The sequence below is a fragment of the Leptopilina heterotoma genome, unplaced genomic scaffold (assembly GCF_015476425.1).
Source record: "Leptopilina heterotoma isolate Lh14 unplaced genomic scaffold, ASM1547642v1 Lhet_68, whole genome shotgun sequence".
NCBI classification, from domain to species: Eukaryota; Metazoa; Arthropoda; class Insecta; order Hymenoptera; family Figitidae; genus Leptopilina; species Leptopilina heterotoma.
The window spans coordinates 266,808-281,341 of NW_025111157.1; the positions used below are offsets into that span (position 1 = coordinate 266,808).

General features: G+C 22.9%; 1 protein-coding gene across 3 annotated transcripts; it reads left to right on the plus strand.

The window, feature by feature from the left end:
* Positions 1-10,254: 10,254 nt before the first annotated feature.
* LOC122510430 lies at positions 10,255-14,526 on the plus strand. 3 transcript variants are annotated; one of them, XM_043625070.1, is made up of 4 exons: positions 10,255-10,426; positions 11,260-11,410; positions 13,508-13,813; positions 14,042-14,526. In XM_043625070.1, the coding sequence occupies exons 1-4, from the start codon at positions 10,308-10,310 to the stop codon at positions 14,408-14,410; spliced, it is 945 nt and encodes a 314-aa protein (XP_043481005.1). In that variant the 5' UTR covers positions 10,255-10,307; the 3' UTR covers positions 14,411-14,526. The 3 variants fall into 3 exon arrangements, with proteins under 3 accessions (XP_043481005.1, XP_043481002.1, XP_043481004.1); XM_043625067.1 differs by having other exon boundaries at positions 10,292-10,426; positions 10,850-11,410; XM_043625069.1 differs by having other exon boundaries at positions 10,309-10,426; positions 10,847-11,410.
* Positions 14,527-14,534: the final 8 nt, after the last annotated feature.

The following is a 14,534-nucleotide window of genomic DNA, read 5'->3' on the forward strand; positions in this document are numbered from 1 at the left end:
GAAATTCAATTATTTAAATTTTTTTTTTTAATTATTGTCAAAATTTCAATTATTTTTATAAACAATAAAATGCTTCTCTGAAATTCAATTATTTTCAAAAGTAATAAAATTCTTCGCAGAAATTCAATTATATTCAAAAAATTTTTTTTTTTAATTTTTACTCAAAATTTTATAAATAATAAAATTCATCATAAAAGTTTAATTATTTTCAAAATTTCTAATAAAATTCTTTGCAAAATTCAATTATCTTCAAAAGTAAGAAAATTGTTGTCAGAAATTAAATTATTTTCAAAAATGTTTTTTTAATTTTTCTCAAAATTTCAATTATGTTTATAAATATCAAAATTCTTCTGCAAAATTCAATTACTTTTAAACATTTTTAAGAAAAAATCTGTTCAAAGTTTCAATTATCTTTGTGAATAATAAAATTCTATTTAGTTCGGATTTATCATGATAATTAGGGGAATTCATGATGATAAAGAATATTCTCGAAATTTGCAAGTAATTTTTTAAATAAATATTGAAAAACGAAATTACAAAAGTTGGATTTTTGGCGAAAGTTTCGGACAATATGGCGGCGAACACACAGACAAGTGGATCTATGTGTCAGTGGTCAAGGAGGTGGCGCCAATTCTCGGAAGTGGTCGCGAGTTGAACTGAGGGAAATGTATTAACCTCAAATTACTCCACTTTCAATCGTTAATAAAATAATTTCCTCGCAAAATTATTGCAAAAACGGAGAGGGCCGCTCCTCGGAGAGTCTTCCTCTATCACCCCTCCAAATATGAACCCGAAATATTTTATCCTCTCAAAATGAGACGTCTATACTGAACCGTGAAAAACCCCTTTTTTCCGTATATTTAAACAATTTTTTTCAATAATTATTTATCAAAATTTCTCTAAATTCCGAGAGGACCGCTAGTCCCAGAGCATTTCTCTATATTTACCAAAAAATTCCGACTCAAAATATTCTTTTCTTTTTAAATGAGACGTCTATCACGAAACCAGTATTATTTCCCGGATGCCCTTAAAGAAGAATTTTATTTGAAATTTTTGAAAATCATAATTCCCATGGAAAAATAATAATTGTTAAATATTTATTTAAAAAATAATTATTCATGTTTTTGAGAAATTTATCAATTAAATAAATTGGAAAATAAATATAATAGAACATTTTTTTGAGTATGTAATAATTTTTGAGAGTGAATCAGAATATTTTTTTGGGTCAGGGAAAAAGTTAAAATTTTGTCTGGAAATCAGGGAAAATTCAGGGAAATATAAATTTTTGTTTCAACTCTGAAACGTATAAAAATTGTTACGATACAAAGTTTTGATACTAGTCTCAATTTGAGAATCTTAGAAGAACTGTGAAATTAATTATGGATGTTTTTTTTTTTTACTAGAGTTGACGTCTTGAAATAAACTATTTAAATACTTATTATAGAGTTGTCTCTAAAGGGCAAAAGAATATAATTATACTTTTGAAATGTGAGAAATATAATAGTACGAGAAATGACGGAAATTTTATATGAAAAGGAACCCGGAAGGTGGGCAGACGTTTCGCGGTTGTAGCATTTTAATGGGTTTACACCATAGTGCACCGGAAAAAGGAGAGTAAAGGTTAAAAGTATATATACAGAAAGAAAATAAAGTCAGCGCACAGGCACATCACCTTTGAATTTTGGGTTTTACGATGTCGCGATGTTCATGCATATTCACACGTGTGTGGCATTTTGTACGTGCGAAATTAAGCTCACCCCGAGAATAAAAACGTTCTCGACGCTATATAGTATTATATATAAGGACCAACGTCATTTTCGTCTCTCTTGCTCCTATTTTTATTTTTACATTTCTTTTTCTCCTCCACCCCCTCGGCGCAATTAGTCGCCTCGAGAAAACGTATTCCAAAAAAAATCTTTTCAGGCACGAGGAGAGTTTTATTCCAGGTAACTAATGAAGTTGAGGATAATTAATTTTTTCTTCAAATGTCCAAAAGTTTTATTGTAGTAAAAAATTTACGCAGACACTTTGGTTTGGTGCTGGAATTTTAAGAAAAATTAGCAACATTTTAGGAATTGAGATAATTTTGCTATGTTCGTAAATTGTACGATATAATTTGGATAATTTTATAGAAATTTCAAATGATTGCAAAAATTCAATTATTTTTAAAAGTAATAAAATTCTTTGCAGAAATTCAATTATTTTCAAAACGTTTTAAAAATTCTCGTCAAAATTTCAATTCTCTTTATAAATAATAAAATTCTTCTCCGAAATTCAATTATTTTCAAAAATTTTAATAAAATTCTTGGCAAAATTTCAATTATTTTCACAAATTTTCCACAATTCAATGATTTTTAATATCTACTATTTTAATAAAGTTTTTCTAAAAAATTCAATTATTTTAAAAAAAATTTTTTTTAAATTTTAATAAAATTCTACTCAAACATTTATTTATTTTCATAAATAATAAAAATTTCACAGAAATTCAATTATTTACAAATTTTTAATAAATTTCGTCGTAAAAATAAATAAATATTTCTATTAATAAAACTCATCGCAGAATGAATTCATTCTTCGCAAAAATTCAATAATGTTCAAAATTTTTTAAAAATTCTCGTCATAAATTCAATTATCTTTAGAAATAATTAAATTCTTCTTCTAAATTCAATTATTTTCAAAAATTTTCCTCAATTCAATGATTTTTAATAGGTATCTACCATTTTAATAAAATATTCCAAAAGAATTTAGTTATTTAAAAAAAAATTTAATAAAATTCTACAAAAGCCTTTAATTATTTAAAAAAAAATAATAAAAATTTCACAGGAATTTCATTATTTACAAATTTTTTTTTATAAATTTCTTCGCAATCAATCAATTATTTTCTTAAATTTATTTATTTATTTATTTATTTGAAAATATACGGGCATTGCCCTTTCGTACAAAGTACTAAATATAAGAGATAGTATACAAAAATAAACGGCTGCATTATTGTTATAATATCAAGAATTCCACGTACTGTTAGACATTTTTCAATTATATGATAGGCAGCGGTATAAATGTCTAAGGTAGAATTAGCATAAATGTAAAAAGTTCCTACAACATATATAAGGTAGATTTATAATTAAGTCTTTCAATAATAAATGTTCAACTGATTGTTCATGCGGTCCCAATAATATGGCACTAAGCAAAGAATCACAAAATAATTGAATTTACAATTAAAAATTTATATATTTACAATTTAAATAATAAAATTTTTACAGGGATTCAATTATTTTTGTAAATAATAAAATTCTTATCAGGAATTCAATAATTATGATAAATAGTAAAACCTATTTCAGAATTTCAATTATTTTTAATACAATTTTAATCGAATTTTTCGAAAAAAATGTAATTATTCTTAAAAATTTTATTAAAATTCGTCAAAAGAATTTAATTATTTAAAAATTTATTGAGACAATTTTTAATGAGAATTTAATTTTAAGAAACATGCAATTATTCAATAAATTATTATTTTTTTTATTTAAATAATTTAATTCTAGTAAAATTTTCTAATAAAAAATAATTTAAAAATGAATTTCAGTTAAAATTTTAGATTATGATTGAATATTAAAAGCATTGAATTTTGAAAAGGTTTCAGATTAAAATCTTTAAAAATTTGAATCTTTTATATTTTTAACTAACAATTATTGGAATTAATTTTTTTAAAGTTTAATTGCGGATTTTTTTTTTAAATTATTTGAAGTCTTTATTTTCTATTACATATTTAATTGAAGAATTTACAAATAACTGAAATTTTCTAAAATTGAATTGTAAATAAATGAATTTGAAAATTCTCAAAGAATTTAAACACGAAAAAAAATGTAATTTTGGAAAAGTTACAAATTGTTGCAGAAATTCAATTATTTTCAAGAGTAATGATATTCTTCGCAAAAATTAAATATTGTTTAAAAATAATAAAATTATTCTTAGGGATTCAATTATTTTCACAAATAATAAAACTCATTTTGCAGAATTTCAATTATTTTTAATACAATTTTAATCGAATTCTTCAAATAAATTCAATTATTTCTAAAAATTGTAATTATTAGTAAATTCTCAAAAATTCAATCATTATCTACAACTTTAAGTGAAATTAATTTTTAAATAAATTTTTATTAGAAAATTCTACAAAAATTCAATTCTTTTAATACAAAAGTAAATAATTTATGGAATAATTTAATGTTTCTTAAAATTGAATTTTTGTAAAGAATTTTTTCAATAAATTTTTAAATAATTGAAATTCTGCAATGAGTTTTATTATTTATGAAAATAATTGAATTCCTAAAAAGAATTTTATTATTTACTAAAATAATTGAATCCCTGTAAAAATTTTATTATTTAAAATAATTGAATGATTACAAAGAAATTTATTTAAAAAATTTGTAAATATTTGAATTCCTGTGGAATTATTATTATTTTATGAAAATAATAAAATCTTTACGTAGAGTTTTATTAAATTTTTTTTAAATAATTAAATTCTTTTGGTAAATTTTATTAAAATAGTAGAATATTGAAAATCATTGAATTAAGAAAATTTTTTGAAAATAATTGATATTTTGGAGAAGAATTTAATTATTTCTAAAGATAATTGAATTTTGTCGAAGAATTTTGCTATTTATTTATAAAGATAATTGAAATGTTGACAACAAATTTTTTTACATGTTTTGAAAATAATTGAATTTCTGCAAAGAATTTTATTAATTTTGAAAATAATTGAATTTTGCAACGAATTTCATAAAAATTCCTGAATATGGCAGTTCTTCAATAGAATGAAGTTATTTAAAATAAATTATTGTCAGAAATAGAAAAAATTGAACATTTTTTTTTAGAATTCATGGTAATTTCATAGTTTATGAATCAAACAAAAAGACACAATAATTCAGAATTTTCTTATAATAATTCAAAGCATTTAATTTTTTCCAGTACTTTTAATAAAAATGATTTCCCCTGATTTCCCTGACCAATTCTACTTTACCCGAATTTTCCCTGAATTCCCTGATTTTCCTAACTATGGCAACCCTTCATTTTTTGTCTCAATTTGATATCCTTAAAAAACTGTGAATTTTTATGAGAATTTAAAAATAAAGAATTGAATAATTGGAAAATTGAGGAAAACTAATTAATTTATATTGATACAAATTACCCGAGTGTATTAAATACTTTGCCACTAACAAGTTTCCGAATAAGTCAAGTAGTTACAACCATACACAGTAGGACAAGCTTAACAACTGTGAATGCTAATTGTCAAGAGCAACTATAAGAGAATATTTTTATTATTTCTCGTGCAAAATATTTGAAAACTAATAAATACCGAAAAAAAATTTTAAAAAACTTCCCCCACACGAGGATTGATAATGTTTATCTTAAACAGAACAAAACTCCTTGTATGGTTGTAAAAGCGTTGATCTGCATGTTTACGAGATGTGAGAGAGCTTTTCATGTTTCGTGTGTGTGCAACATCTCAAGTGAGACTTGAAACTCAACACGGAGAGTTTGTACCTCGGGTACATATATCGTATAGAGTAAAGTCTAGGCTTTTCCGCTTGGTAAATAATACACGTCCTGACGCCATATGCCATCTCTTCACATCACACACACACCCCTTCCTCTCCTCTCCTCTCTCTCTCTCTCACTCTTCTTTCTTTCTCTTTTTTTTTAAACCCATCTTCGAACTGAGCTTCAACGAAAACCATCTACGGGACCCATCGCATTTCTCGGATGGCGGACAAGAACTTTTCAGACTAGGAGAAGATTACATTGCAGCCCGCAGCATAACGGTTGAAAGGTTGCACACCTACTTTTGGTTAGTTCGAGAAACTTTTCTCAAAAAACCTTCGTCTATAGAGACTTGGCGCGCGCGTCTTTATATCTTCAATGAAGTTCAACCAAGTGACTATACTTTTATTCTCCGCCCAGGAACAATATTGACAAAGTGAAAAAGTCACCGAAAGTCATACATTCAATTATACACTCGAACCAAAGATTCTGATTAATATTTTAAAACCTTCTTTATGTCACATTTGTTACAAATTTTTGCTCTTCGAAAAAACTTTTTTTTTCTATAGAAATAATATTTAACTATTAATTTATTATCTTAGATGTTTGGATAAAATTAATTTTCAAACGTTCTACTCCCTTTTAGTGCGGAAAAACTTTCCAAAATTCTACAAAACAGGGCTCCAACCAGTGAAAGTATTTAAAAATGCAACCAGTCCAGTAAAAATATAACCAGTCCGAGTCAAATAAAAGAATATTTTACATAAAACTACACTGAAAAAAAAATTTATTTGATTCAAATAACCAATTAGTTGACAATTATCAATTAAATATTTTTTTGAATCAAATAATATTTATTACAGTCAATTAAATGGTATTTCAACCAATAATTTCAGTATTTGAAGCAAATATGTACTAAACCATTAATTGACTCCAATAAATATTATTTAATTCAATTCAATATTTTCTTGATAATAGTCAATTAATCGGTTATTTGAATCAAATAAATTTTTTTTTCAATGTATAAATTAAATTTATACTCCGAGTCGAAGACTCGGAGTAATCGATTTCTTCATGTTTTATAGTAATTAAAGACAACCGAATGATAAAATCATTATCAATTCAATTATTATTTTCAAGAACGTTTAACTAAAATTTATCTATCAATTATTTTTAAAAATTTTCGAAAAAGTTCTTTGACAATTTTCAAATCCATTTCTTTACAATATTCAATTTTACGAAATTTCAATTATTCGTAAATTCTTCAATTCTTTTATTCTTCAAATAAAAACTTAAAAATAATATAAAAAAACTTCAATTAAACTTTTACAAAAAAATTAATTTCAAAATTCAATTATTTCTACAAATTCACGCTACATTGCTTTTAATATTTAATTATTTAATTTAATATTTAATTTATCTAAAATTTTAACTGAAATTCATTTTTAAATCAATTTTTATTAGAAAATTCAACTAGAATTCAATTATCTAAAAACAAACATAAATAATTTAATGAATAATTGAATGCTTCTTAAAATTCAATTCCCATAAAGAATTTTATTAACACATTTTTAAATAACTGAATTCTTTTGACGATTTTAATAAAATTTTCAAGAATAGTTAAAATCATTTGAAGAATTTGATTAACATTGTATTCAAAATAATTGAATCCCTAAGAAGTATTTTATTATTTTTGAACAATATTTAATTTTTGCGAAGAAAACTTGAGAAGAAAACACTTGAAAATAATTGAATTTCTGCAACAATTTGTAACTTTTCCAAAATTACATTTTTTTTCGTGTTTTTAACTAAACATCTTCTATAAACCCATTATTTTAAATAATTTTTGAAAAAATTCTTTGAGAATTTTCAAATTCATTTATTTACAATTGAATTTTACAAAATTTCAGTTATTTGTAAATTCTTTAATTAAATATGTAATAGAAAATAAAATCTTCAAATAATTTGAAAAAAAAATCCGCAATTGAACTTTAAAAAAAATTAATTCCGATAATTGTTAGTTAAAAATATAGAAAATTCAAATCTTCAAAGATTTTAATCTGAAACCTTTTCGAAATTCAATTATTTCTAACAATTTTTCGCTCTAATGCTTTTAATATTCAATTATAATCTGAAATTTTAACTGAAATTCATTTTTTAATCAATTGTTATTAGAATATTCTACTAGAATTCAATTATTTAAATACAAACTTAAAATTCAATTCCCATAAAGAATCTTATCAACAAATTTTTAAATAATTAAATTCTCTCGACGAATTTTAATAAAAATTTTAAGAATAATTACATTTTTCGAGAAATTCGATTTTATTATTTTTGAACAATATTAATTAATTTTTGCGAAGAATATTATTACTCTTGAAAATAATTGATTTTCTACAATAATTTGTAACTTTTCCTAAAGTATATTATTTTCGTGTTATTAACTAAAATTCTCTTATAATTGCATTATTTTTAAAAATTTATGAAAAAGGTCTTTGAGAATTTAAAATTCATTTGCTTACAATTCAATTTTACGAAATTTCAATTATTCGTAAATTCTTCAATATTAAATATATATTAGAAGATAAAAACATTAAATAATTTTAAAAAAATTCAACAATTAAACATTTTTTAAAAAAAATTAATTCCACAGAATTGTTAGTTAAAAATATAAAAAAATTCAGATTTGCAAAGATATTAATTTGAAAAATTTTCAAAATTCAACTATTTCTAAAAATTAACGCTCTAATTCTTATTATTTAAATAAAAAAAAAACAATTTATTGAATCATTGCATGTTTCTTAAATTTGAATTCTCATAAAGAATTTTATTAATAAATTTTTAAAAAATTGTATTATTTTGACAAATTTTAATAAAATTTTTAAGAATAATTACATTTTTCGAGGAATTCGATTAAAATTGTATTGAAAATAATTGAAATTCTGCAATGAGTTTTATTATTTATAAAAATAATTGAATTCCTAAAAAGAATTTTATTATTTACTAAAGTAATTGAATCCCTGTAAAAATTTTATTATTTATGAAAATAATTGAATGATTACGAAGAAATTTATAAAAAAAATTTCAAAATATTTAAATTCCTGTGAAATTATTATTATTTTATGAAAATAATGAAAGGTTTGTGTAGAGTTTTATTAAATTTTTGTTAAAATGATTGAATTCCTTTGGAAAATTTTATTTAAATAATAGATATTAAAAATCATTGAATTGAGGAAAATTTTTAAAAATAATTGAAATGTTGCTAAGAATTTTATTAAAATTTTTGAAAATAATTGAATTCCTGTGAAATTTTTATTATTTTATGAAAATAATTAATGTTTTGCGTGGAATTTTATTAAAATTTTTTTTAAATAATTGAATTTTGTTAAAGTATTTTACAAATTGGGGAAAAAGTGCGACAAAGCGAAATTTTTATATAAAAAATACTAAACTTTAAAAAAACTTATGTGAAATTTAGTATAATTGTATCAAATGTCAAGAATATTAATTAAATTCTAATATAACTTTACTCGAGGGGGTATATACTCCCGTATTGGAATGTACACTCTTCTTGTAATAGTCATGTAATATCGCGTAATAGGGCGTAATAGTACGTTATTACGTGGGTGTAATACCTAGACATATCTCTGTATTGCCCTGTAATACCCTGTAATACTTGGTAATAAGTGTAATTTTAGCGTAATAAGTGTATTGGAGTGTACACGTTTTCAACCAGTAAATACCCCCTCGACTTTACTAAATTTCACAAAACTTTTTTTAAAGTTTAGTATTTTCTATATCAAATTTTCGCTTTGTCGCACTTTTTCCGCAATTTGTAAAATGCTTTTACAAAATTTTAATATATATTCTCTTTCCATGCAGAGAAGAATTTTATTATTTCTAAAGATAATTGAAATTTTGACGAGAATTAAAAATTTTTTTTGAACATTGTAATCAATTTACGGACTTTACGGGACCTTTTTTTAAAAAATTATGACTTTTACAGACTTCAAGTAAAGTTACGGACTTTTACGGGATTTACGGACCTAGTTCGAGCTCTGCACAAAAAGAAAGAAATCAGAAGAAAGTTTCTTTGTTACAAAGAAATTTTATTTAAATCAAAGAAATTTTCTTTGAATCGAGGAAAAATTAATTTTCAATCAAAGAAACAAATCAAAGCAAACGATTTCTTTTAATCAACAAAATTTTTTTCCAGGTTCAACTGAAAATTTCGCTAAACAGTTCTCAATGAAGATTTTTTTACCCTGCACTCAAAAGATAAAAACATTATATATTATGTAGTTATATAAAATTACAGAAATATCATTAAGCTCTGTAAAAACCTAAATGTCTTCTTACCGAAACAAACAAACAAAAACGAAATCTATTATATGAACAAAGTAATAAAATAGTTTTAAGATCCAAAAAAGTAAAGCAAGATAAAAACTTAAATCTAGCAAAACCAATTATAAAAGAACAATAAAAAAAAATTTAACTTCGAAAATTTGTAAAAACAATGTTCAGCACGACAAAAATAGAAATTTTACGAGAAGAAAAATAATACTAGTCTATCAAATAGATATAGTATCAGATTATTTTCCACTGTAATTGCAAATAAAAATTCAGGAAAACTAAACGTGTATATAGAAACATGATTTTTTTGCCTTTTTAAATACACTTTTCATTTAAATAGAATGACGACATAGTTTTCAGGATAAAGATAGGTCATTTAAGATACCTAGTTGCAAACAGTCACTTCAGTGTTACTTTGAATGCAGAAGCTTACACTTCCAGGTAATGAAACGGAAAATAGTTTCAATGTCACATCCTATAGCACGATATTAAAAGATAATAAATCGCGCAAAAACAATAAAGCGTACGATACATATAAGTAAGTAGCATTCCTCTTTAAAAGTCATTTTCGAAAACATTCCCCAAAAAAAAATCTAATAAAAAAAATACCAATGTAAATTAGTAATTAGTAAATTTTAAAAATTGATCCAAAATCATTAAACTAAAAATTAAGAACATAAATTCATTTAAATTATAAAAAAGTTGTATCGTCATAAGAATTATTACTTTCATTTTAATTATTTTAATAAAAATACATTACTTAAAAATTACAAAGTTTTATTTATGAATTTACATTCACACAAGAATTTGTGTGGGATTTTTTCCCCCAAAAAAATAACGATCATTAATATTAACTTTAATGATTTTTGTTAAAATATTTTTTTTTTCCATTAACAATTGTTTATTAAAATTCATTAATATACCATTATTATTTTAACACAAACTTGATCTTGAAAAGTAGATAAAGTCATCAAATTACGTAAGAAAGCGGAAAAACGTACTTACATAATAATTATTATTGATGACTGCAATTATAATGGACGAGTCATTCTTTGAGAAAATTTTACAAGCTCATGAGGAGAATAATAAAATTCATGTATTGGAATTAAGCAAAAATCTAGCTACCGCTAAAGGAGATAATTACTTAAGCAACATCTACCGAATCATTATTAAATACAGCAAAGAAAATAATAATGGAAAATCAAATCATGAAATTAATTTAATCCTTAAATCAAAAGTCGAGGAATTTGTCTTTAAGGACATGGACACTTCACACGTTTTTCATAATGAAATTTACGTTTTTCAAAAATTACTGCCCAAAATTGAGAAATACGTGGGCTGTTCAATTGCACCTTTTCATTTTGATTCTAGCGAGGATGAACAGTACATTATTATGGAGGACCTTAGAAAGAAAGGATATACAATGGGGGAGAAACTCAAGGGTTTTTCTCTTGAATATTGCCTTAAAATTATTGAAAAAATAGCCAAATTTCATGCCGGATCCGTTGCCGTTTATGAAAAAGTAAATATTCCTGATATTAAATAATAACTTAATAAATGTTAATTTCAAATATTTAAAAATATTGTACTATGTGCAGAAAAATATTTTCAAAATCCACATAACTTTAAATTTATTACTCATCTCTAAATCTGAATTTTTGAATTTGAAATCTGAATCTAAGGCTAAAAATAACTAATTGTTAGGAAAATATTGAGTGACTGTTTGCTTCAGCAATTAGTAAAAAAAAACTAATTATCGGTAAATAAATAACTACAAAAGTAGTCAAATTACTCTTTATTTACTCTCTAAATCTGAATTAGTAGAATTCCACTAAAAAATAGTAATTTCACTAATTGTTAGTAGAATTTAACTAATTACACTAAAAAATAGTAATTTCACTAATTGTTAGTAGAATTTAAATAATTGTTAAATAGAATTTTACTAAAATTGTTAGAAGAATTTTACTAAATGTTTAATAAAATTTTACTAAAAATTAGTAGGACTGTTTTCTTAAAAGTCAACAAAATAGTTTCACTAATTCGTTTAGTAAATTAGATGATTAGCAATTAGTGAAATTCTATTAAAAATTTAGTTAAATTCCACTAAAAATTAGTGAAAGTTTACTAACAATTAGCAATATTTTACTAACCAAAAAAAGTCGTCCATAAATATTACTAACAATTAGTAAAAATTTTACTATTAGTAAAATTCTACTAATTCAGATTAAGACAGATCTATAATTCACTAAATGAATGAATAAAACTGTTTTGTCATCTTTTAACCAATTTTACTAATTGTTACTAAAATTCTACTAAAAACGAGTAAAATTTCATTAATTGCTGGTAAAATTATTACTAAATCCTTTGGTTGGCAACTTTTCGTCATTTTATTAGTAACTTTCTACTAATTCACATTTAGAGAGTAGTTACAAATTTTTTTAGCTATTTTGACATAACCTAAAAGTGAATTTAACTAATAATTAGTAATTTTTAACTGTTTGGTTATAGTCAAATTTTTTTTAGTCAAATATATTAATATTTGAATTATTAACTGTTTTTTTACTATCAAATTAGTTATTTTTAACTAATTCAAATTTAGAAAGAAATAATAATTATAGACCAACAATTAAATTTCCGTCATAAGAAAGATAAGTAAAATTAACAGCAATTTGTTTATCTTTCTACTACAAAACATTTATTTTTATCTAAAAGTACAAAACAACTATCGTTTAAAAAAATTAATATAAAATTAATAAAAAACTTTAAATATGAAACACAATTTTTGCCTGAAACAATTTTTAAATACCGTTCAACTCTTTGAATTTGTAAAACTATTTACTACTATCTAAATTTGAATTATTAAAAATGTTTACTGATTTGAATTAGTGACTGACTCTTTGCTTTTGAATTAGTAAATTTCACTAAAGATTTAGTTGAAATTACTGTTTATTAGTAAAATTTACTAATTAGTATTTTACTAATTTATTTTAGTAGTATTTACTAATTAGTAAATTTTACTAAAGAATTAGTAGAAATGACTGTTTATTAGTAAAATTTACTAATTCAAAAGCAAAAAGTCAGTCACTAATTCAAATTAGTAAACATTTTTATTAATTTAAATTTAGAGAGTAATTTGAATTAGTGACAGATTTTTTGCATTTGAATTAGTAAATTTCACTATAATAAATTAGTAGAAATTATTACTTATTAATAAAATTTAGTAATTCAAAGCAAAAAGTAAATAAACTAAGTAAATAAGTAAATAATTAGTAAATTTTACTAATAAATATTAATTTCTATTAATTTATTTGCAAAATTTACTAATTCAAGAAGTAAAAATGTTTATAAATTTGAATTAGCGACAGGCTTCTTGCTTTTGTATTAGTAAATTTTACTAATAGTCATTTATACTAATTTACTAGTAAAATTTACTAATTCAAAAGCAAAAAGTAAATAATTAGTCAATTTTATAGTAATAGTAAATACTATTCATTAGTAAAATTTAATAAATTAATTTGAATTCGAATTTCAATTTATTAATTTTCACTAATTCAGATTTAGAGTTTCCTTATCGACTAAATTTTAAATATTTATATTCTATAAGAAAATTTTACTGCAGGAACCACATTTACTACAACCTTTCGATAGTCTCTGTAATCTACAAAGATTTTCAGAAGAATTTTTTAAATTTATCGAAAATTCCCTAACAAGTCTGAGTGAAAACATTAAAAAGACATGGAAGGAAGAAGAATATCAAGAGATCGCATCAAAATTAAATAATTTAGTTGGTAAAATAAAGGATGGACTACTCCAAGCATTCCAACACGATCCCAATGAATTTTGTGTACTAAATCATGGTGATTTATGGGTAAACAATATCATGTACAAAAATAATCAAGACAGAAAATCATGTGATGTATTATTAGTAAGTAAAAATAATTATTTCGTCATAAAACATCACAAAAAAATTCCGCAAGTCATAAAACAAAAAAAGGAAAAAATTATAAAGCAAAAAATCATTCGCACCGACATCAAACTTTCATTATGAAACATAAACTTTCATTTATAAAAGTTTTAAATATTAAAAAAAACTAATAATGAAAAATAATACAAACTAGTAAAAAGGAGAAAATTTCAACTTGTTTTCTTTCAGGTTGATTATCAAATAGTATCGTACACATCGCCAGCAATTGATTTACAACACTTTTTAATCATGTGTCCACAATTGGAAATAAAGGGCAAACATGATGAACAATTATTAGAGACATATTTAACAATATTGTCAAATACAATGAAGAAAATTGGTTGCAAAACAAAACCTCCAACTATGGAAGAAATTAAAAATTCCATTTATAAGCGAAGAATTTATTCTATTTTAACAGGACTGATCTTCTTACCAGGAATGCTGACAAATAAAACTGACTTGGACCAAATGGATGTAAATGTCTTTGATGTGCCATTATCTGTAGAAGCAGTACACAAAATATCCAAACTCTATCTAGATAAGGGATATTTAGATTGAAAATAATAGAAACTATAATAAGTAATAACTTATTTTTTCATAGTTAATTACAATTAATTATTAGTTAATTCATAGTTAATTAATACTAAATCGATAGTAAATTAATTATACTCTCTAAATTTTA

What these genes read in the sequence shown, in the direction of transcription:
- LOC122510430 (XM_043625067.1), top strand. Translation starts at nt 10,910, where the DNA reads ATGACTGCAATTATAATGGACGAGTCATTCTTTGAGAAAATTTTACAA. An exon ending in CCGTTGCCGTTTATGAAAAA is followed by an intron (nt 11,411 to 13,507) that starts GTAAATATTCCT and finishes ATTTTACTGCAG; the next exon opens with GAACCACATTTACTACAACC. An exon ending in AATCATGTGATGTATTATTA is followed by an intron (nt 13,814 to 14,041) that starts GTAAGTAAAAAT and finishes GTTTTCTTTCAG; the next exon opens with GTTGATTATCAAATAGTATC.